The sequence below is a fragment of the Plectropomus leopardus genome, chromosome 5 (assembly GCF_026936395.1).
Source record: "Plectropomus leopardus strain MGB_pleo_1.0 chromosome 5, ASM2693639v1, whole genome shotgun sequence".
Classification (NCBI taxonomy): Eukaryota; Metazoa; Chordata; class Actinopteri; order Perciformes; family Serranidae; genus Plectropomus; species Plectropomus leopardus.
This window is the reverse complement of record NC_142180.1, coordinates 27,777,817-27,802,711: the sequence shown is the minus strand read 5'-3', so window position 1 is coordinate 27,802,711 and position 24,895 is coordinate 27,777,817. Positions and strand designations below refer to the sequence as shown.

Here is a 24,895-nt window from a genome sequence, read left to right as displayed (position 1 = left end):
AAAACGGATGCTAAGTGACATACATCTCCGCGCTCCAAAGCCACAAAACTGGAGACGGACATGAGAAGCCCTCAACACCATCAGCCGCCACTCAGCACGTCTTTTCCTCTCCTCCTCTGTAGTGGAGGCAGATAGAGGAAGAGAGAAAGAGAATGGAGGCTATGCTGCAAAGAATGCTAATCCAGAGAAGGGATTTTTTCTGTAATTTGATTTAACAGGGAGAAGTGGAAAGGGAATGGAGAGATGCACTTCTAATTACAGAGCCATCTGCCTGTTCCTGGACCACATCCAACTCCACAGGCAGCTGGGCTGAGGAGAGGGAGCGAAGAGAGGGAGAGAGATGGGGGCTGGGATCCAGTCAGAGAGAGAGAGAGAAAGAGAGAGAGATTGCAGTGGGTAGGGGGTGGTAGAGGGGCAAGGGGGAGGATTGAGGGGAAAAAATGAAGGCCCTGATGATTTATGAAATGGGTAGAGAGATAAGGGGTGTTGAGGGGGGACAGGAGAAGGTAATCTAAATGACTTAAACAAAGCTTGATATGGCCAGGGGAGTGTGAAGGAAACAGGGGATTTAAAATGATCACGGTTAATTCAGGGGAAAACATGACGGAGATGGCTTCATTTAACAATAGGCTTTGAGTTGTTCTTTCACGGGGAACAATGTCGAGTGAATCCTGCTGCTCTAGATGGGAACAGAGAACTACACAATGACTGGTGCTGCTGGATAATTGTATTCTCAGGAAGAAAGGGGATTTCTAGGGTAAAATCCTCAACTAATAGGGGTTTAATGTAATTCAGGTTATGACCGTGTAAAGGTCTCTACGCTAGAAAAACACGGGTTCTGGCAAAAGGGGCGGGGAGTAGATGAAGATTAACATCAAACTAACCTCAAAGCGCTTTATCCAACCAGGAAGGGTTTTGTGATCAGACTACTGGACAACTAGGGGGCAGGAGAGAAGTGCGTCCATGTTTGCTTGTTGCAGGTGAGACGGGTGAAGGCTCACGAGGTGTGGGCAACGATCTTAAGTACAGGTGGGGAGCTTGAGGGGAGATGAGGAATAGCCCCCGCAGTGTAGCTGTTATTTATCAACGCTGGTTTACTCAAGTACTGTACACAAGTTACTTGAGTCTATTCTTTTCATGTCACTTTATACTTCTGCTCCACCAAATTTCAATGGGATGTATTTTAGTTTTTATTTTACTACATTTTTCAGAAAGCTTCACTTACTAGTTACTTTACAAAGTAAGATTTTTGCTCAAAAGGCACAAGAAAAGTTAAGAAAATATTATGTTTAGTTAAAAATTTAACTATCCAACAGTCAAAGTACAGCTGAAACAATTAGTCTAATGATCAATTGGACAACTGACGGATAATTATTAAATAGCTATTAACTTTTGATAAACCTTTCAGTAATTTTCTAATTTATTTGGATTTTTTTTAGCTTTTCCTAGATTGGGTTAGGGTTAGGGTACTTTTAAGTACCTGTTCTTGATTATACTTACTTTTACCTGAGCAATATTTTCAATGCAGGACTTTTACTTGTAAAAGAGTAATTTTATGGGTACAAGGTAGATTAATTGTCATTTTTTCTTGAATGTGGTTTAAGAAGAAAGGAAATCAAAGTGTGGTATAAGTACTTTTACTTAAGTAAAGGAACTGAATACTTCCTTCACCACTATTTGTCATTTTAAGGCAACATGATTTAAGTAGTAAAAGTAGATTGTGATACCCCCACAGAGGTAAGGGAAGAGATATATGCATTGCTTTTTCAGATTTTCAATTTTTTTGTTTTTAAGTATGGACTTTGTACTTTTTTTTCCTTTGGATTACTTCACCTGAAGAAGACTGATTTACATTGAACAATAATTAACAATTATTTGAGTGGACATTCCTTTATTTACCTCTTTTAGTTGTATTTTCATATGGGGAGGGTTTTATTTTCTTAATAAATTGTGTTCAAGTCACATTTAAGTTTCCATTTACTCCTCTCTTTTGCTATTGTCATCATTTTAAGTTATCCGCCTTCAGCAAAGTTAAAGCTTCACAGTAACTGTTGAATTCAAATTGCAGCTAGGCTGTAAAATCAAGCTGATTGTTATAAGATAAAGAAAAAAAGAGAGTGTTGATGGTGAAGAGAAGCAGGAAGGGAGGGGGTGTGGGAGGGACGAGAGACCACAGGATCATCATCGGCAGTCATTAATCTGGGCTCAGACACGGGGCTAAGAGGCCTCGCAAGCACCGCGCCTCACAACTGGGTCACTCACAGGGGGAGGCCCACCCAGGCCATCATGTGGTGAAGCGTAGGCGGAGGGCTGCGTGAAGTAGGGGGAGGAGGAGGGGGGGATTCACACACACACACAGAGACATCTCATCATTCGCACTAAAAACCACGTGGCCATCGTTCACACTGCAGGGAATGACTGAGGTTCAGACAGTGAAAAAGAGGGGGCTTCGGTCAGACAGAGTGTTCACACTCAATCTCTGTGATGCAGTCACCGCAGACGCGTGGGTCTACACGCAGAGGTTTCGACAGCCTCTTCAACACGACAACACCGTCAGGTTGACGGGGATAGCACCAACATCATTTTGAAGAAACACAACATTTCCTCTTCAGCGCACAACAAATTAAGTGACGAGCTAAAAAGCAAGTTCACCAGGTCTCACGCTCATCCATCTCCGTACTATTATACCCTTTTCAACCAAAGCCGATGTTTGCTCGACTTCTTTCCCATTGCCAGCAGACCGGAGCTGTGAACACGGCTCTGCAGCCGACAAGAATGCCTTTGGGTTTGTGTTTTTTAGTGTGTCACGTTCAACATCTTAGACGACACGGAAAACAAGTCTGTAAACAGCAGAAAGCAGCATGGAGGCCAATGATGATGTTTCTCTTCAGTCTCTCCCAAATTCAATGATAGCTACATTTTGAACTTTGTTTGAGTGCTGCTTGAACAAAGAATGTATTTTGTGGCAGCTTGTTATTACATCCCTCTGGCAAAGGAGCTAAAATTAGAGTGTCCGTCCGGGTGTCATATTTCCATCACTGCCGATCGGCACTAGAGCCGATAAATATCCGTGACTACTGCAGTCATTTGTCCCAGGAGTGAATGCCAATTGTAATATTTGCTATTAACCACAAAAAACGAGATATTTGTGGGGTTTTTGTAAAGTGGGAAAGGAGCATATTTAATCTGATATGTACCCACCTAATAAATACTAAAGTGGTTGCATCTGTTGTAACTTTATCTCAAACCATGAAAGAGTCTGAACACAACACTGTTCATGCTTGACTTCATTCCCTGCCTGGTTACGCATCCATGGCTCCATGATTTGGATCTAGTCAGCCATATAAATCCTTTAAATTTACTTCATCCATGCGTCGAAAAAAACAGCATAGGTTTGAGTCTATTTTCATTTACTAAGATGATAAAATTGTAGGGCAAGGACAGGGCTAATGTGTGTGGGTTAGGGATATTCTTCGTGACTACTTTGCCTGATGTTAAAACAAAAGTTGACGCTAAGACTGACTTTCTAAAAGTAAGCAAAAACTCTGAAAACAGTCAAAATCAAGCACTGTTTAATCTATAAGGTTGTCCTAAAAATATTTAGCAAATTATAAGAGCCATTTGAAATAGTTGATCATATTTTTCAACAGCCAAATCACATTTAGAAATCCGCTGTAATGTCTTGCACTTTACCCCGAGCAACATGAATGTTGCCTATTATCCTACTCAACACGACAACTCACTGAGTAAAATGGTTTTTGTTTTTTTTTTTTTTAAAGCATTTTTTATAATAACACTGTTTAGGAAAATAAATCCTCCGGCATTTTCACTGGGTGACTAAAATTCCATCAAATAATTTTAACAGGTTTGACAGACAGTATTTCTGGTGCCTTTTAGCGAGGGTACAAGCAACATTAAATCAACTAATTGAATAATCGGGCGCACATCTTGGGCATGCACAATTTACAATTACAATTTCAAACCTAATATTTACAAAAAAGGGTTGATAACTTCTCTAAATGTCTTTTTTTTCTGTCTGTGTTGCTTCTGCACTACTTCAAGCCACCATGCTGAAACACACAGGCCTCAAATGGGGATGCAAAGCTTCCATAACACGTTTATGTTTTAGGTCACTCTAGTCATCTGAGAACGTCAGTAGCGTGAGAACTGGGTGACAGATAATGTTTGTGCAATGGCAGTATTTCATACTGATGATCAAGTGGCAGCTCAAGCATCAAAACTGGGCTCTAATAGCAACAGTAACACGAGAAATTACCCAGTCAGGTTCTTCTGACTTTAAATATCCTGTTTTCTATATTACAAAATATGCATGTGTTTGATCGGGACCTTATAAACTGTCATATGTCCGCATAGGGAGAAATTAAGTTCGTTTTTAAAATGCTGTGTGGTATTTTAATTGAGCAAATGGCCTCTGAATCATCTATGATATCCAGCAGCTGAAACTCTAAGAACGTACTGGCTAGTAATCAGCTCACAGGACTCAGTGGAAATAATCTATAAATGGGAATAATGTGGGCAACTGCTGCCTGATTCAATTCTTTGTCAAGTCACTTTAAACTAACAGTGAGATTCATTCAGGACATATTCAAACATGTCACGGTGACTTGTGTTTCCAGCTATGTGTGGTTGCCATCATTCACACACATCAGCTGCTGGGAATTCTGGGCCCACTGACAAGACGTGACACTTGGTACAGTAAATCAAGGCACTACGATACTTTGCACCACTTGGACGTAACACTGGGATTCAACTGCACCCAGTTGTGTCCTGTATTAAATCCACATCACAAACTGAAATCTCACTGAATCGCTTTAGGTTTCTTATTTTAAGGATCAAAAGTTGTTAATGACCTGATGTTAAGGAACTAAAACTCCAAGATTTAAACTCAAAGAGGTGAAAATTTGGCAGACAGCTTGAGTATTTGCTATTTAGCTAAATAACTTCCACAATGTTTCATTATTAAAGATATACTATGCAGGCATTTCCTAAAAACCGATGTTTGCACTTGCAAAAGTAATCTCTCTCAATCATCACTTATGAGCCACTAGAAGTGTTTGGTAGAGCATTTATCTGCAGAAACTCTTCCCTTTGCCCTTATTTTCTTATTTTGCAGTTTTTGGGACAGTTGAGCACAGCACACAAGTGATGTTGGGACATTAACAGCCAGATGCAAGACTGTAAGCAGCACACACCAAAGAAGAAGCTACGAAAATCGCGGACACAGCGCCCAAAAGAATACACAGCACTCCTGCATCGTACACCTTTACGTCTCACGGGGCAGTACAAATTGTCCCAAAATTTTGCTTGATTATTCCCTCTAAAGAACAGATTCACACCATTTCAATACCTATTTTTTAAATATATCTCCATATAGGTATGTTTATTTAAAAATAAACATGTCTTTTAAAAGGCCTACATACCTACACACCACAAAATAATTAATGTCCTATGTTGTATTACTTCATTTAAAGACCATAGTCCTCTCTCCATCTCTGCGTGGTGGTTGGTGCTGAAGTGGGAAGCAAGAATTCACTGTTTTTTGGACCGAGATCAAAGCATAATTCTGATTTTTTATGTTATCCAAAAAACAATTTTTTTCACAGGTCAACTTGTATTCATACCGGTTTAAATAAAAATTTTGCGTTCAGTGCAGCTGCCCAGACCCACGCAAGAACTCACAAGGCAGACAGACAAGTTAGTAGTACTGCTTTTTTTTCTAAATCAAATATTGCAAGGTTCAACATCACTGTTTTTGGGTCAGAAATCTACATGCCTGAAGTCATATTGTACTTGCCCCTATAAAAATTGTTTACCTTCTTAGCAGATATCAAATAACAAAGACTTAAGTGTCATGAAAAATGACCCTATTTTATCCCCCTTTGCTCTCAAATTTGAAAACTTAACAAACTTAACTCCTGTTTCCAGGATGACTGAAATGCTCGCCTGCACTTCAGCTCATAAACTTCGTCTTCCTGCCATAATTTTCTTGCCAAGTGCCCAATCTGTGCTGTACATGTGCAACTCTCAACAGAGATAAAAAGGAAGCGCAGTGGTTCACTCCTTAGTTACGTCAGTCATCAGATCTGGAAAATCGTTTAATAATTTGTTTAATTCTTTTCTTTTTTTTACCTCTTGCCCAGTCAGGCAAATGAGTTGCCAAATTTACAAGCCTGACGTAACATTTCACGGGGAAATCCTTACTGGTGAGCCCATAAAGTTTCGCAATCGAATGTCTGTTTGTTATTGATATTTTATCAACAGCCCTGGTGATTTACTAGACTCTGAACTTCTGGACCTCTGTGTTCTTACAAAACATATAATTCAAATCGGGCCACTGAAGAAGGTGAGTTACCAGACTTTGACAAGGAACCTCAAAATCCTATAAAATTGCTCGTCTACATGACAACCAGACCCTGAACACCACTTGAAACCACTTGAGTGTAGTGTAGAGACAACCACAGTGATGATGTTTATTGGGGCCTGAGTTGCCTGACTGTCAGCTCACTGAGAGTCTGACTGAGCAGAGGGTCTTTACCCCTGTCTGTCACAGAACTGCTCAAGCAGAGTGGGGAGAGCAGAGTGTGTGCATCTCCCTGTGTGTTTATGTGTAGCAAGTGTGTGTAGTAAGAGAGACAGAGAGAGAGAGAGAAAAAGGACTGTGAGCTGTGAAGGCGAGCAGAAATAAGCTCTCACCGAGGACGGCAGGCCAGGGGGTTTCCGAATCTTCTTTGGCTGGGTTTCTACATACGGGCAGAGACACAGGAAAGAAAAGGTGAGATGAAAACACAAATAAGGGCTCAGCAAAGACACATTTGTCAACGTCATGTCGGTTCAGGTGTAGTTTCTTTGTGTGCTCTAAATGCAACTGCAGAAAGGAGAACAGAAAACAGTGAACACACTGCAGCATGTGTTTGTTAGTGAATATGTGCATGTCTGTCAGTGTGAATGAATGTTGCTGTGCACTCATCTGTGTAAAGCTTCAAAGATTTGTCCAACGGAGACAAAAATAACCACAAAAAAACTATATTAAAAGAACTGTTCAAAATGGTTACACAAAAATGATAAGAAAATAATTTTTGGTCTGGTTTTCATCTTTGCGCCAACAACGCGTCCATAAATTGAAGAGCTGAGATTTAACAGCAGAGCAGAAAAACTTACAGTCACTCAGTTAGCCAGCTGTTAAATAATAATAAGTCGATAGTCAATTTATTGTTCAAGACAACTCTGAAGCAAAAATGCTAATTATTAACACCCTACATCCACTAAAATGTTTTTGTTTATACAATTTCTGGTTTTCTTAAGACATCAAAATTAATATTTTTTGATTTTCTACTGTTGGTCAGACAATAGGGTCTTCAACAGGGGGTCTGTGACCCCTCGGTGGCCCTCAGACTTACAGCAGGGGGGGCAACAAATTACTGTTTGACAAAGTGTTAATTGTATCCAATTTTGGTTTTTTAATTAACAGTATATCTAAAATAAATCTCAAAATGACTCCAACATTTTTTAACTAAAACAACTGACCTATTCATAAAAAAGAAAAAACACATTAAACTGTCTTTCACAAGTGCTTTAACATTATTGTTCGTTTTTGTGTAAAAAATACTAAACAAAGCTAAGGGAAAGAAAACAAATTCTTCACACAAAACTGATGATAGGCAGACTTTTTCTCATGAATCTTTGTGCGATCACGTTAGCTAACAGTAACATACTGTTGAAGCATGTTGGCTAATTGGCTGCATTATTATTCCAAGTATGGACATTTTTGTGGATCGTTTTGTAACTTTTTGAGCAAGAGATTCTGATATATCGTCCACCTCAGAAAAAAAGATGAATAAATACATGAATCTGCCAATAATAATAACTTTAATAGCTCAGTATTATATGCATCATCCAAAGGGTATGTTTCCAAACTACATGTTATTGTAGACCCTGTTTAATATGCAACTCAGTTTTATGCAATATATGTAGGACTGCAGCAATATGAGAGTTTCATAGTATAGTAACTGTTAAAATAGTAAATATTGCAGTTTAACAGTATCACAGAATCATTATTATTATCAGTTACAATGACCCTTAAAGGAATGAGGAGAAGCTTTTTTTTGGTTGAACAAACATTTTATTACCATAACTAAAACTTGATATCATTTGATTTTCATGGAGTTCTGGGTTAAAAGGCTCCCTTTATTTTTTAAATGGAAAAGTTTCTCCATCCAGTTTTATGGGTTTTTTTAAAATTGTAAACAGTCGATTTGCGCACCATGTTATACCTTGAAACCGTCATTCTGCTGCAACCCTAATATAAAGTTGGAGGTCTCTTTTAGCTAAGGGTTCCTTGGCCTGAGAAAAATTAAAGGCCGCTTATTTGAACTTTTTGAAGACCTCATATTGGGCTCTGGGGAATTTGGGATTTTTTTTTTTATTTCTGACATATTATAGGGCAAAGAATTAATTAAGAAAATAATCAGCAGACACATAAAAAATTAAAAGAATTATTTGCTGAAGTCACAGTTCACAAAAAAAAAACATATCAGGGGAAAGACAGAAAATGAAAACAAAGAAACAAGAATTAACATGTCTTGTCCAGTTATCTTACCTATGCCTCCATCAGGCGGCCTTCTCCTGGGATTGTTGGGGTATGACGGGTAAAACTGGGAGCCAGATTTCAGGCCAGAGGGGGACATGGCGTCTGGGCTCGGCATCGCTATGTCGCTAGGAAGAAAACCAGGCTAGGAGAACAGAGACAGACAAGGAAACAAGGTTTTACTTTTAATACTTTAGGGGGCGTGGGATCCAACAAACAGCTTCTCTTCGAGGAAATGAAGACTGTTAATTCAAAGTGTTTAGCATGAAAAGAGAAGTGAGAAAACAGGGTTTCCTTTACGTGACACAGTAGATGAATTTATCTCTCATGAACATATAACATTGCAAGGAATAAGCAAACGTACCTGGCTTCCAAACGGAGGGTATGGTGGCCTCTCACTTTTACCTGTAAGATAGAAGTGATGATTGTTTAAACGTGAGTGAAACCATGAGCGAATTAAGAGGCAATGATGTGTGCTTAAACAAATGAAAAGTAGGTTTTTCTAAAGTACAAAAAGTCCAGGGATGCCCTCCCCTTTTTCAGTACGCTCAGCTGCATAAAGCCGCCTGCCAGACAAAACCCTAGGGAAGGTTTCTGCTTCAGTGCCCTAACATCCCCAACACTCAACGAATGAACACAGGCACACACACACACACACACACATGCACATACATGCATGTAGACACATACACATTCTGCCACCCAGAAAACAAAGTACACACAAGAGTCGTATCGGCCATTATCAACGTGATTATTTTAAAGCTGGAGTGTGACGAGGCAACACGTCCCCCATCACTGAGAGGTACATTTATACAAAAAAATTTCATCAAGCATTTTTTTTTAACCAAATCAGTGTTAAAAAATATTTGGATACTTAAACAAATAACATACCTGCAACCCCTGAACTGATGAACGGAGAGGACAAGCCTTCATGCTCACTGTAGTGGGATCCTTCGCCATAGCCCTGTAGGAACAACAGCATACACAAAACAACGTGAGTAACTTTACTGGGTTCATACACAGTTTTAACAATACATTTCCATGATATTTCAGCAAGTTTAAGACCATACATTCTCTTGACGACCATCAACATTCCTTATCAATTCTTTTTCATTTCTATATGGTAGCTTAGCTAGTCGATATACATTATTTTAAAAAATAATTAATTCAGAGTAGGATTAGCACTGAATATCTAAATATAACTAAAGGACTGATCATTATTTATGAGAAGGGAGGGGGAGGTGCAAAAGGGGGGAGGCATTTGAAACCATTTTAAGCACTGGGGAGGGATTTATGCTTTTTTTGTGTTAGCTGAGAGGCATACAACTTTAAATGGCTGTATTTTCTATTAAGACGATTTTCAAAGAAAACATGCATGTTCTCTTTCATGAAATGCAGGTCTTTTCTATTTATTTTTTTTAGTAATTAAAAAAAATTGTGGCAATTTATATTTTCTTTAAAACATGCCTTCCGAGTATGTTTTCTTCAAAAATAACAAAAATGACAACATAACTAGAAATTATTGTTGGATTTTCAAATTTCCAACATTCCTTGGACACATTATGTGTTTGTTCACAGTTTTGTGAAACAGATTTCTATGACCAAAAATTACAGGGCATATTTAGCTTTCCAAACTTCCCAGGCCTGGAAATGGCAATTTCCAAGTTCCATGACTTTTCAGGGTTTTCATGTCTGTATAAACCCCGCCTTAAAACAAAATGCAAATAAAATGCTCTAAAATTGGACAAACAACCTAAAAGACCTAAATGATTTCCACTCTTGTTAAGACACCTATATGGCTTAGTGGTTACCCTCCCTCTGCTTTTCCGTCTAACAGGATCCATGCCAAACAAATCTGCATCAGCTTGGGGGATTCAAACCGACTTTCTTAATTATCAACTTGTGGTAATCAAAGCCTGCTGCATCTATTTCACCCCCTGTTCCTTGTATTTACACAGAGTTGTGCCAAGACAGTTACAGCGGATGTGAAGCTGCAATTACCGGTGGGCTTCCACAGAGGTTCTGGGCTACCAGAGAGCTTGCCAATGCCGAATCCTGAGCCAAGGTTATTAGGTAGAAAGTAAAACTACCACTTCAAATCAAACATGGCACACGGCATGAAGCAGTACTAAGCTGTTGTGGTGGCGGTGGGGGGAGAGGGTGTGTGTTCATCTATGGCAGAGTGATTAACTAAACGTGTGCAACAGTATCATGGCATCTGGTGTTAATGCTTAGATCTCCAAACTTAAAATCGCGTGCGACTTAAGAGTGCTCGTGTTTAGATCTTACCCGTCCTTGGCTGAACGATGGGCTGTTCTGTTCTGCTGAGCCCCAAGACCCAGAGCCGCTGCGCTCATCTATTGCTGCAAGAAGGAAGACATATTGTTAAGACTGACAGGTAGGGAGACCAGCAAGTTAGAGATGAAAGAATCTAAAAGCAGGTCGGACTAATGCTGTGAGTGATGTTAGCAATCCCCAAATGACAGTATGTAATTATTATCCTATGTGTCACAGCAGATATGTAGAAATACCCCAATGTTGGAGTCGTATCAAGGGAACCTGTCACCACATCCTACTCTCAACATGCAATGTCCTTAAGTGGCCACAATGGGTTTGCACACGCCAGGAGAGCACATCACTATTGATCAAAGACTAAGCTGTCACATTCGAGACGCAATGTTACAACATTCTGTAAAAAAAGGAAAAAACATAGGGAATGCTGCTCAGTGTACCATTAGTGTTTATTACGGTCACTGAATAGCAGAAAATTAACCCTCCACATCCCTAATGTTGTCCAAGAGGATAACATGTAACACAAATCACATTCAAATCCCACTCAAATCAAATTGTCACATACAAACACTTAAAATAACATAAAACATCAAAACATGAGCCACAATGTTTGAGGTAAAGAAAGAGCTGATGTGTGGCACAAAGGAAAAACACAGCCAAAAGACTGGTGGAGCAGAAAACTCCGAAATACCCCCATCATCCCCTTCTCCCTGTCTTATGCACTAATGCTATCCAGGCTCTCTGGAGACACAAGCCTTAATTGCATGCTGATTTGCATAATTGTGCATATTAATGTGGTTTCCTTATGAATATTCATATTTCGTCTTTGATTTTTGCCTAATTAAAAAAATGTGTGTGAGAAAGCAAAAGAGAGAGCGAGCGAGCGGGTGGAAGGAGAAAGCAAGGGGACGACAGAGAGAGAGCGAGAGAGAGAGAGAGAGAGAGAGAGAGAGAGAGAGAGAGAGAGAGAGAGAGAGAGAGAGAGTGAGAGGGGTCTGGGCGAGATCAGCAGCCTGGCTGACGAGTGAGAATGAGTGATGAGACTAACAGAGCGGTGCAAGCACCTACACACGCTGCGACAGCCGTGATCTATGGAGCTGATGCCAGTGGCATGGAGAATCAGGCAAGCAGGGAGGAGAGGGGACCTCAAAAGATCAGCCTCGCTCACTGTCAGATCGGCCCCGCTGAAAGGCCACAGCGCTAATAAAGCGGTGCTGCACCACCGTCAACCATGTCCAATGGCACAGGACGATGGTGACGGGCTCGCTGCTAAATAAAGATGACAGACTTTGTATGAAGACAACTCAGCCAAAGCTTGGTGCCAGGAGAAGTAATACCAAATTAGTGAGATAAAAATCCACTTAAGGGGAGAGACATCATCAATGAGCTACTTGCAGTCTAGCTTTTAATAGATGCATCTTAACTAAAACACCTTTCCTCGTTCCACTCTCTCTAGCTTCTTCCAATTTGCTGGTAAATGATAAAGTATTTTCACATGCGCCACACACACGTAACGCACAAAATTACACATCACTGTTGACAACAACCTGCGCCGAGCAGCCTCACCAAACCAACAAAGAGAGTTAAGAGACTAACTTCATAATCTTCACAGCTATTTTCAATACCCCACTCATTCGCCTATGAAGCCTCCATTTGGCCAGCGGGGGTGCAGAGGATAGAGCGAAAACACGGCTGTGCAGCAGAAGTCTGACAACATTGTTTCACACTTACTGGAGTAATTAACTCTGAGGCAATTAAAACAAGGTGGAGAGCTGCTGAGGTGACACTGACGCTCAGCCAGCCTAGGAGAGCCCCACTATGCCAGGAGAGAGACCTTTCTATTGTTGTGAATCTCTTGTCAGGTGTAATATCGAACATCGATAACAACAAAAATGATAAAGTAATGCAAAATAGAGTTACCGCCACCTTCACGGGCTGAGTCAAACGCTCCAACAGTCACTAGATTTGAGATAATATTTATATCCAGCATATGTTGCTCTTCAACAAGCAGGTTTTATAGCCTAATTATAAAAAACAAGATATGTTTTGTACCACTCAAAGTAGGTCAGAGATGTACTCCTACATCAATTATTTTGGCCAGTAAAAATATTTTTAGTACTTTGTTTTAAACCAACCCTTTGCCTGTGACCTAAAAAAATAGCCGCGAACACTTAAAGAGTCTGCGTTCTCAATGAAATTTAAAAGGACAAACACAGATCTGCCCAATCTGGGCTTTATTTCATCCTTGTTTCATCACTTACTTCACTCTGAGGTTTTTATTCCTCCAGTTGCCTTGTAGTGTTGCTATCCAACACACACTACAGGAAAAAACAAAGCCCTCACACTGCTGTTCTCAGCTACTGTACATGTCTTTCAGATAGCTGCAATTGATTATCATGAGATACAATAGTCAATGTGACGCTAATGTAGCTGCACTAAAACACCTCCTCATGCTTTCACAGCTAACATTTTTGTGTTTACATTATATCAGTAGCCGCAAAAATTACCTCCAATGGTTTAACAATCTTTTGTTAATCATCTATAACAACAGTAATGACAACATATGTATGACAGTAATATGAAACCTATCAATGCATTACAAAGGATGGTGGATGTTTCTGAAGTGTTTGTCTGTACTGACATTTCCACATTTTATGTGTAAATTGCGAGGGGAAAAAAGGATGCTGTACAAAAAGTAAATTGTTATTGATACTAGAGATGCTCCGATATCATTTTTTTTCCCTTCCCATACCTGACCTTGTGAAACTGATGTTAACAGTCTTTTTTTTCCTCTGCCTTAATACATTGATTATATGGCAGATGACAGAGTTTTTCCAAGTGGTTTTATAAGTTAGTTGTGTTGCTTTACAGCGCAAACACAGTCTTATGCAATCTTTGCTTATGATTTGTTCTCTCCTAAATCCAAAAAACGGACTATTGATTAACAGAGAATTTTCATTTTGCCAATCTGCAGTTATGCCATTCAGGAAAGCTTTTTTGCCACTGCAAAAGTCGTGGCTTGTTGTTTGGAAAGGCTAGATTTGATATGCAGCAGAGTTTTCTGTGGGCATGCATTTTAAATGTCAATATCATAGCCTATCATGTTTCTTCAATTGTGGGAAGCCAAAATCATGATTAATATTTGACCAATCATGCAGCCCTAGTAGGGATGTGAAATGATTGCCATCCCTGTTACATGACAAAATTCAGGCTTAACCCTTTGCAAAACATGTACTAATATATACAGAGAATAATGCAATAGAACTAATCACATTTCTGAGGTTAACCGTTAATAGTATCACAATTTACTGGGAATCGACCATTCGTTACTATTCTACATAAGTGGTTGCCAAAAGTTGAATTGCGAAACTTGCTGTGAAGTAGAGATGAGGGGAAAAAAAACAAATCGATACAGTATTGTATTGCGATATTTTGTGAGGCAATACTGTATCGATACACAGACACCCAGTATTGCTTTTTAATTCATAATTCCAAATCCAACAAAGCAACTTTTGGTACTGGAATAATGAAATCTTTTTTTTTTTTAAGCTACTAGATACATTTCGATGCAAAAGAAATGACTCAAGTGAGAAACTTAAATAAAAATTAAATAAAACAGATGCTGACAAGTGTTTCCTTTGAGGACATAATTTACTGTTGAAAAAAGATAATAAATCGCAATACATGTTATCACAATACTAAGTATATTGCAAAACATTTAAAATTGCAGTGTGACTTAAGTATCATGATAATATCATATGATACTATTACTGTGAAGGCTCAGGTTTTAAAAGTGAAAAAGAGGAATTGGTTTCTGAAAAATCCAGGTGTGAAACTACTTTAAAGTTTATTACTTGGTTTTGGATTGGTATATAGACTCTGGTTCTTACCAATATTTAGAATTTGAGGCGATAGTGATTTCCAATACTGGTATTGGTAGTACAACAACTCTAAATACCACTAAATGTTTACCGTTAATGTGAATTCTCAAGATGACATCCAAAATTATTTGAGGACAGCATTAGAGACCTGTAGCTCATGTAAACTGACAAATCTAGTACCTATGCCATCTTCACACTTAAGACACATTAAGCTGGAAAGTGCACTAGGTGACGAACACAGGTGATGAACGTCAAACTGGTAAAATAAAACTAAGACTAAAAATACCCTGCTCTCTCTCTAATAATTAGACATGCAGATACAAAATGTGAAAGACACAGGGCTGGCATGAAAACAACAGGTTCTCTGGACGTATATCACATCCATCCAGACTTTGGCATGGCTGGTGTGAATGTACTTCCAGTGAAAGTCACATGGCAAGACAAATACTGACTCACAACCAGAGACCAGAAAAAATATTTATTTTCTGAGCCACAAAGCCTTCTCGCGGCTGCAGGCTCTGAAAACATCTAATTTAGTTGAAGACGGAAGCCACTCTCCTTTGAGATTTCCTCTTTTTGAGAGCTTAAGATTTTCCAACGTGCAGTGAAATACTGCAGGCGTGTGCAGGTATACAGCCGAAAGCACAGGAGTCAAACATGTTGCGGGTGTGCGAGCTACCGAGAGAGACCACATGTGTAAATTTGCAATGTTGTTTGTTGTGATCTAGGGGAAGCGAGCCTGTCGCGTCCCGTGTATTTGTGTGTGTGAAGGGGGTTGGAGACGTTGCCAGCAGCTGCAGAGGTGACGGAGGGGACGCCTGCCTGAAGGCTTGTGGGCTTGGCCAGCTCCCACCACACACCGTCACACTCTGCCTCCCCTACTTCTCAAACATCCCACACTTCTTGCCAATCCTCTCCTCTCCCCTCCACTCTACCCGACACACCCTTCCCCACACACACACACGCACACACACACGAACTCTGGCCACTGAGGAAGGGAGAAGGACGCCTAATGCAATTAGCACCCCTCTGAGCACTTTTGTGTTGATGAATAGAGGTGGTCTGGTGGGCCACTAGGCTGCTCGCTGCCGTTCCCGCGCTGCTGGGTCCCTGAATATACAAGCCGCCTAAGTGACGTCATAGATGGACATTGTTCTTTAATGGTCATCATTTCTGTAATAAATAGGTTTCCTGATCTGGAGCCATTTTGTATTTTGGAATAATAAGCAATCCTTCGGAGTTTCAACATATATTTACAAACTCTCCTTTACATCTTAAAAAAAAAAAAAAAAAGTCACATGCATCCAGTTGAAAGCTTCCACTTTTCTTCCTCAAAAGACAAACCGCGTACCATTTTAGAGCTGCAACAATTAACCATATTAGTTATTGACTACTAAATTATTTGGCAACTAATTTAATAATCATTCAAACACTTTCAGTTTTTTTTTGTTGTTTTTTAAAAAGTCAAAACTTCTCTGATTGCAGCTTCTTCAATGGGAATATTTTCTGGTGTCTTTATGTTAGTTAATATATTTGGATTGTGGACAGAAAAAGACATTTGACAATGTCATCTTGGGCTTTGGGAAATATTAAATGAAATTTTCCTCTATATTTCGCCTTTTTATGCCACAGAAAACTAGCCACTAGAAAAAAGGAAAAAACAGATAAATTGACAATGAAAATAATCAATAGCTGTGACTGAATTATAAAAACTATGCATGTTACATGTCTGTGGTTGCAGCGATATGTTGGTTTAAGGTATATCGTGATATGAAAGCTGACGATTATCATGCCGTTTATCTACTTTTGTGAGAAGAAAAAAATGCAACTGAATGGAAAATCTCACCTTGAGTTGAGTTATTTTCAGAAAGGAGACATTTTTCATGATTTCAATACCGAAATGGTCTAAAGTTTCAAAACTGACTAACCTTTCGGTTTTCAGTCCTTAAAAAGTCATTCTGACTGATGATAAAAAATCATTGTTTAACACTGTGATACAGTGAAACTGCTATATTTTTTGAGATATTTTATTTGCCGTGAAAATGTCATATTGTTTTGGTGCTAAATATGACACAAATCTACAAGAAACTGCAAATCGCAGGTCTTAGCATTTTCACTCCAAAGTGCTATTAGAGGGTACCTGCAGATCCCCCAAAAGTTAAATGGGACAGCTTGAAGTATCGCATTAAAATAGGTGTCAATGACCGAGGGCCACACTTTGGGACACGAGGAGGGGGGAAGGAATTAACTCCTCACTGCTTAGTAATTGCCTGCTATAATAGAAACAAACAGAATCCTGCCTTCCACAGGCTGATCCCTCTATTCAACAAGCTCTCTCTTCCACTCTGGCCACTCGCTGCATGCTGGGCCAGTTTAAGAGGCTGCGAGCGAGGGGTGAGGGACATTGTCTCGGACTCAAGCCATTTCCTGCAGATCAGTGGGGGTAAGAGCCCTGTGCCGTGTTGGGGGAGGAGTGTTTTACACTTCAGGGTGGGGGAGTCGTTTCAAGTCCATAAGCCCCTTTTTTGCCTTTGTTCCTCAGTGGCCAAGTTCTCACTCTGGGGAGCACTGGGGAGTGTGACTCGATTTCACACGCCAGGTTGGAGGGGTGACAGAGGAACGAAAGTAACACGACTTACTAATAACATTCAGGAAGAGAGAAAAGCCCACTCAAAGGCTTCAGGTGATTGAGGGGGTTAACTGCCGCTACTCTGCACTTTAAGATAGTGAAACAAAGACTAAAGAAAAGGGAAAATAGACAGATGCTAAAAAAGGAGATAGTAATAAACCTGCACAGTTTCACTCCATCATAAGTGCTGAAGTCTAAATGAACCATTTTCCTATTAAATTGGGAAAACCACAAGGCATAAAGCAAACTGTAGCATTGTGTTAAATGTGACGGCTTCTAAATATTTACTCACACTACTCAATCTATTACAAATAGTTGCATGTACAAATACAAGCGCAGCCTATTTCTTACTTTTATTCTTTGGTTTAAAATTGTTCCAATGAAATTTGTTTTAAGGATAACCCCAGGCATTGTTTTTGGAAATTCGACTGTCTGTTTGAGCTTTTCGAAATGCAATTCTGTAAAGCGTGCAATAAAATTTACCTCTATTACACTGACTGAGACAGTGATCTCAAAACTGGGGTGAATAAAACTGAAACCATCTGCACGCTTGATAGCAAAAGAGTTGTGTGAGAAAATAATGATTTCTGCAAAGTGACATTTGATTTTTTCCATTTAATTTGACTGACTAAAGATCATCAATTTAACCTTAAATGAGTATATTGTTTCTCTGCAAATACGTGCACGTACCCACAGCAATGCCAGTTAAAATCAAGTGCATTTACATCAACAGAATGACACAAAAATGAAAACGTACAGTAAAATAACACAATTTTAACTGCTTTTGAAAGCTTACCTGATCCACCAAACTGACTGCTGGCGAGTGTCATTGTCCTGTTCTTCCCATTGGCTACTGGAGGCGCGAACATCTACAAGACAAAAGAGGAAAGACACTGTAACTAACAAAGCAAAGGACGGCACACTTCACACATCCTATTTCCACTAATAAAGGACATCACATACACATGTCGTTCAGTTCTTGTGTGTTTTTCCCTGCAGGCAATTCAGTTTTGAATCAGTCTAAAGTGAAACATAAACAATTAAAAAAACGCATGATTCCACAATTGATAAAACGACTTGGAGCATAAAAGTAAAACATGCTTATACAAACTCAAGTTTTAAACATGCTTGTTGTCTTTATTTGCAAAAAACATTACTTCCCTTTATTTCATATCAAATGCAAGGAATTATTCCCCAAATAAATATAAAGCATATTGAAATTAAACCTTTCAAACATATTTTGTATTGAGTTGATCCTTGGGCCATAGATCAGAGCCACTGTGGGTTTTACCATGAGGTTACGGTGTGGTCTAAATATCTGCTATACAGCATCTTTCAATGACGTGACATAACTCTACTGTAGAAACCAAAACCTTTTTAAAAGTAGGGCACAAAAACACAATCTGCCACTACCACATATGATGAGCTCTCTATGAGCTCTCTCCGTTTTTTTTTTTTTTTTTTTTTTTTTTGACAAGGGTAAGTCTACATGATCCAACAACTGATTTGGACACCATCTTTATTTCTGTTACATTTGCTCGCAGACATCTCAAACATGTTTGTTTTCTATTTAGTGCACGCCCAATCTTGCATGCATTCTCATGACTAGCCAGCAAATAAACAAAGAGCAGTAAATTTGTTTGTGCAAATTTCAACAGTTTCTCATCCAATTATCAATGTCATATTTAGACGCAACATCTGCTGATAGAAAGTGGCAGCTGATAAATGTGAGCTTTTCTAACACAAATCCAACCGTCTAATGAGAACCTCCCACAAACCCCCTTCACAACAAGGAGTGTTTTTCTTTCATGGGGTAAGGTTTCCTTGAAATGCCAATGGTGCGACGGAGAACGGGACATGAACAAAGCAGCTGACTGAATCATGCAGGTCATTAAAACGAGTCTCCATCAACAAATTCATGCCTTTTTTTAAAAAAATTACTAAAAAATCGAAGCCACTGTTCCCTGGTGTTAAACTTCATAAAATGTCAACAACTTTTAGCAATGTTGTAAACACTTCAGTATTAATCAACTGTACTTTATCAAAAGAAATCTCATGGGACATTAAGTCTGCTGACAAATATTCATTAGGAGCCTCAGTTTGGAATTACCTGTTGTGCCCCAATATATAATAATCATACAGAACTGGCAATTTAGCCTTAACAGCTACTCAATTTTTTTCAGAGATAAAAAAGTAACACAGCTCCATTGGGCCTGTGAGATGTTTATGTCAGCGTAAAGCTCAACAAAGGCTTCACAACAAAATGAAACACGGGTAAATAAAAGCTGAACAGAATACCTCTATCCACTTTGTTGATAATGTCTGGAGGATACCTCTGAAAGCATCTCAGTGAAAATGTCTTCTAAAAATATGACAAAAAGAAACGCAGGAGCTGTCTGCTCATATATAAACAATATTTCCCCCCTCAGATTCTGTTAACAAGACAAACAGGGGTGAAATTACTTCCTGCATTCGTTACTGATTCACCGTTTAGATTTTAGAGCGTCTCCCTGTAATGAGGACCCTTGTCTAAGCCTCACCTACATAATGAATAACTTACATTTAAAACTAGGGATGCACGACAATATTGGCACATCATCAGTATTGGCAGATATTGGCTTTAAAATGAAATATTGGAATTGGACAACATACTGATTTTTGTCTATATAACAAATTGGTTCTTTTTTTATACAGAAAGTGAACATTTACAAAACAGCATCCTTAAGTGTTGAAGTATTTTCACCTTTTTTTCACAATGAATGACTATTACATACAATGAAAAGCATTGTATTGTAATGTATCAATCTGCTACTATGCCATCACGATACGAGTGCGCAAAATATGATGTTAATGCCATCTTTTGCACTCTGGTGAAGACCAAGTGTCGAAACCAGTCTGTGTTTTTGTACAGTCATGATCTGAATAAAGGCTTTTTAACCAAATTCAGCTGCTCCACATAAGTGCCTCAAGTTTGATTTGTCTTCCCATAATATGATGTAAATTCCACAACATAACAGACGCTAGGACCACTAACATTAGGTGGGTAGAAAAATTAAATATATCAATATCAGTATTGGAAATATTGGATTTCAACAAAAAATACAATGTCGTGCATCCCTTTTTAAGACTTGAATTCATTTTCACCAGTCACCCTGAGGCACAGCAGTATTACTTGCCATGCTTTGATGCAATCAGCACTACCTTTGCATGCCAAGAATGAAAGATGGAAATACACTGGGCTGGTAGAAACTATTATTAAAAAAAGTAAACAAATTGCAGATTTTTATAAATTAAGCTTCCTGCTAATTCCCATACTCGCCCCTTTCCCCACTTCTCTCATCCAGACCTCCAGCTCTCCTCTGCTCATACCCACCCAAACCTGTATCGCACTCTTTACCTCTGTTTTCTCCCAATGCCACCCACCTACCACTGCCACCCCGAACCACCCAGACTGCTCTCCCACTCGCTTACCGCGCTGAAATCCAGGAGGTCGCTGAGTTCCTTGTCAGTTCCCACTGCAGCCATTCTTTGCTGCTGTTCGTTCATACCCTTCAGTCTCTAATAAACCCTATGAGAGAAATTTGCAGATACAGGATTTTAATGGCACTAGCAAGCACAAAGAATTTACATTTATCTATTTTTAAAAAAAAAGAAACAAGAGGGTGATGGTAATGAAAGATTCAAACTACTCTATCTGTGCTACATCAAAACCCTGGAGATGATTCATATTGGCAAGTTGTTAGTCTCCCATAAGATATCAATGCAAGTCAGCATTATTCTTGAATTTTAAAAACGACTACTTTCTTATTGCAAACGCATCAAAATTGTGTTTGTGATTCAAAACTGCGTTATAATACAGGTGAAAGGCAATATTATGTATCTGAGAAAAATCTCCTTTTGAGTCTCAGCTGGCCAAAACATACAGCTCAAATTACTTCCTCACTCACTGCAAACCGATGAGGGAAAACAGACAACATTAGGCTACTTAACACTACACACTTTAGCCGGGTCTACTTTAAAATGCTAATTTCAGTCAGACACTGCCTTCCCATCCAAGCAGCAGAAGAGACACTGCCATGAAATGATGAATACTCTGCCCTCAGTCAAATCACGAGCAAGTAATGACTTAAAAAATTGTCTTTCATTTTACGCAACCCTGGCGAATAACACAACCATATGTCGATCATTGCGACATAAAAGAGAATGTAATACATTTACAATTACAGACATAATTGGGACTATTGTTAGCCCAAGGAAATAGGGGTGAAAGGCAGAGCTAATGACTGTATGCAAACACGTCATTACCAAATTACCATATGTCAACTCAGAAAGAACCTTGTCAAATGACACAGTGAGCATGAATACTGGATTTACCCTGTGTTTTGCATTCCAACGCAAGCCTGAGGCCGCTCTCTGATGCTTGAGCGGCGGTTCTGCGAGCCTCACAGGGGAACTAATGGTAAGGGGAGCGAGTGGAGGAATAGAGGCACTTGGACACCAACAGGTGGTGTGCTTTTACAGCCTCTTTTGTAATACAGCACTAACATAAAAAACTAAAAAAAAAAAAAAAAAGATGGATGTTTCTGAGGAATGCAAGTTGTAAAATGTAAACAAACAGAGTTTTGAATATTAAAAATGTATGCAAAGAAATAAAGAGATATATAAAGAAGTACTTGAAGGAATAAACAGAAGTATTAAATGTCTCAAATAATTTTCTGCATGTATGAAAATAACACAAGTCACTTCAGGGGAGACAAACAGTCCGAGTCTAGTGAACTCAGACGAGCAGAACTAATTTAACCTTGAGACAAGGGAAGGAAGTGAACACACACTAACACATCGCCCCAAGTGTAAATAGGCTTGGAACATGGCTGTCATTGCTTTTCCAAACTTTTGGATAAGATGGCCAAATCAAGGGCAAAATAGGTCACACACACACACACACCACTAAAATAAACTTGCAAATATTCTTTAACCCCTGAGTTAAATGGAGTAGAGCACACTAGAGGGGCTTAATGTAACAAAATGGCATCTTCAGCTAGTGCTGGATCAATATTTGAAGCAAGCAGATTAGGGGTCTTTGTCACCCCACACAAGGCAGAGGAGGCAGGTCATTCTGCACAAAAGAGACACTGAGCTGGGCAGATGCTTTACACAAAATGTTACATATAACTCATTATACATGTATATATAAATGTGTGTGTGCCTGCATAGGTTTTTGGCTTTTAGACATGACAATAAAAGGCCAAATCAAGTACCTAACAAACATGTTACAACTACTGTTAACATTTAAAACTGTGCAAAATAAAAACACATTTCAGCGCGCACTGGTTACACATGTTTTTGCTGTCAAATGTGAAAACAAAAGCAAAAATAAGTGACTGTTAACATGTCAATGCTATTACTTCGAGAACAAGGGCCGCCGAAGCAGAAAAGCATATTCAACTGTTGATTCAAATGCTGCCCAAAAGAAACGGATGTCTTGCGCCAGAAACACATTATTATATATAACAACCACTTTGGGTCAAATAGTTTATAACAATGACAGTAAACATCCAGGGGCACCACAGGATGTTGGCTAAACATTATTTGATCATCTCCGCTAGGCCACATCCAGGGCCAAGCTGACAACTAACACCATTTATTTTGAAACATGTTGACATCATACTAACAAATTCGCCAAGTTGTGCTTTCATAGAGAAATTATCTGTAAAAACTAGTGCAACGGTGGTGACCCTGGAGAATAACAGCTGCAAAGTTCATGCAACAAATAGTGAGCTCTTTCTTTCACATATTAGGGTTCAAGTCGTGCATTATGAGGGAGTTCAGTGCAGGAGACGGTGGGGGTGGGAGGAATTTCCTGCCAAATGTGCAATAAAATAAAGTCTAGCTGGTGGCCAGACACTTCCATAAAGGAATGTTTAAAGGGATACCAAACGGGGGTTTTATGGAAAGTTTGTGGAAAATACATGTAGGCCCACAACATAAAGTTCAGCTAAAATGCTCACAATCATATTTCCACATTCTCTGGCTACAGCTAGCAGAGGCACACACGATGGAAAAAAAATAAACAAAATGAGGCTTGTTAGCAAGAAGTTAACGTTAGCGGGGTCTTTTTTGCAGAACAAAGGAGTAATTTCCTCCTCTCCGTGGTCGATGCGGAGACCATCACACACTTGGCTCGCCACCTCAAACCCAGACAAAAAACTTACATCCCCCGCTTTAACCACACATTCCCGAAAACTTTTCGAAAATTGCAAGGCGTCAAAATAGGTGTCAGTGAAACCCATCGAAATTCATGCAACTTCAAAGATTAAGTGAAAGAAGGTGTTTTTTACCTCTCCTCTCCAAGTGTCTGATATCCAACAGTAAAAAGAAAAGCGGAGACTCGCGAGGGGAAAAACATAAAACTTCAAGAGAATTTCGACCTCAGTGCATGAAACGCATTGGAGCACCGTGGATGTCTTTTCCTTTTGTCCCGGCGAGCCTGGTTTTCACACAGCAGCCACGTGTTTGCTTCAATGTAACAAGTCTGAGTGCAAACAAATCTATTATAGTAACTAATCTCGCGTCTTCCTTTTTTGTTGTTACAACTGAGATGATTTCATTCTTCTCGTAGACATCTTCACCACCTCCGTCCACATTGTCAGACGCAACAACGTATCCCTCCGCACAAAAGTGAGGGCCTCAATGCCAGCGGTGTCCGATTTCAAACGCCTTTGAGAGACGGGGGGTTTTCACGCGAGAAAAAATACAGCTTTAATGCTTTACAACGGCCAAAACGACGATAACGTCTAACGCCGACGCTCGGTTTTCTCTGCTGTGTCTGCAATCCTCAAAATTCAAGAGCGCTACGAGCACTAGGTCGTCCAGCGGAAGGCTATCGTAAGAAAGTTACCTGCGATTACACAGCAGCAGCTTGACGAGATGGCACGATAAATGCGAAAGAGCTCAGCCAATGGGAGAGCGTGTGCGCTTGACTGTCAGTAACGGCGGCCAACGAACGGACGGGAATCCAAGTTGGGCCCGCCTTCTTCTTGACGCTCACTTTCCCTGTGTGCTCAGGGAAGCTGGCTGAGGGGGGCTCCAACATGCCCGCTGACATCATTTTATTACTGTGGTTGGTGGGCCCACTGTCCCCCTTTTTAAAAAACAAAACAATATCTTCAACCCGTGGCTTTAAATAATTAGTTTCTGGTTTTTTAGTAATAAAAATAATTAAAACTGCGAAAACGAATACAGAATTTTAACATAATTTCATTTTAACAACATTATTTATAGTATAATTTTATTGATATAATCTATAATAATGAATTGTTACAACTGTAAACTAAATTCTAATTAAAATTGTTATTGTTATTTAAAAAAAATACTGCCTCATGTTAAACTATTTATTTATATTTATTTACATATATCACATAATTTCCTGATTCATTGGACTGTTAGAAGGAGAACGATTATTTTCTCGGCTTTTTTCCCCCATAACTT

General features: G+C 39.3%; 1 protein-coding gene across 7 annotated transcripts in view; it reads right to left on the bottom strand.

The window, feature by feature from the left end:
- The window catches only part of tcf3b (transcription factor 3b), a 39,023-nt gene extending 14,719 nt beyond the window's left edge, over positions 1-24,304 (bottom strand). For 3 of the 7 annotated variants that reach the window (XM_042482110.2, XM_042482123.2, XM_088077868.1), the window contains exons 1-8: positions 23,746-24,304; positions 20,879-20,975; positions 18,204-18,276; positions 10,895-10,968; positions 9,497-9,569; positions 8,970-9,010; positions 8,618-8,750; positions 6,715-6,761 (exon numbers count right to left, since the gene is read on the bottom strand). In XM_042482110.2, the coding sequence (XP_042338044.1) occupies positions 6,715-6,761; positions 8,618-8,750; positions 8,970-9,010; positions 9,497-9,569; positions 10,895-10,968; positions 18,204-18,276; positions 20,879-20,953 (516 nt within the window). In that variant the 5' untranslated portion in view covers positions 20,954-20,975; positions 23,746-24,304. The remainder of the gene's footprint in view (positions 1-6,714; positions 6,762-8,617; positions 8,751-8,969; positions 9,011-9,496; positions 9,570-10,894; positions 10,969-18,203; positions 18,277-20,878; positions 20,976-23,745) is intronic. The other 4 variants (XM_042482102.2, XM_042482115.2, XM_088077867.1 and 1 more) reach the window with 2 other exon arrangements.
- Positions 24,305-24,895: the final 591 nt, after the last annotated feature.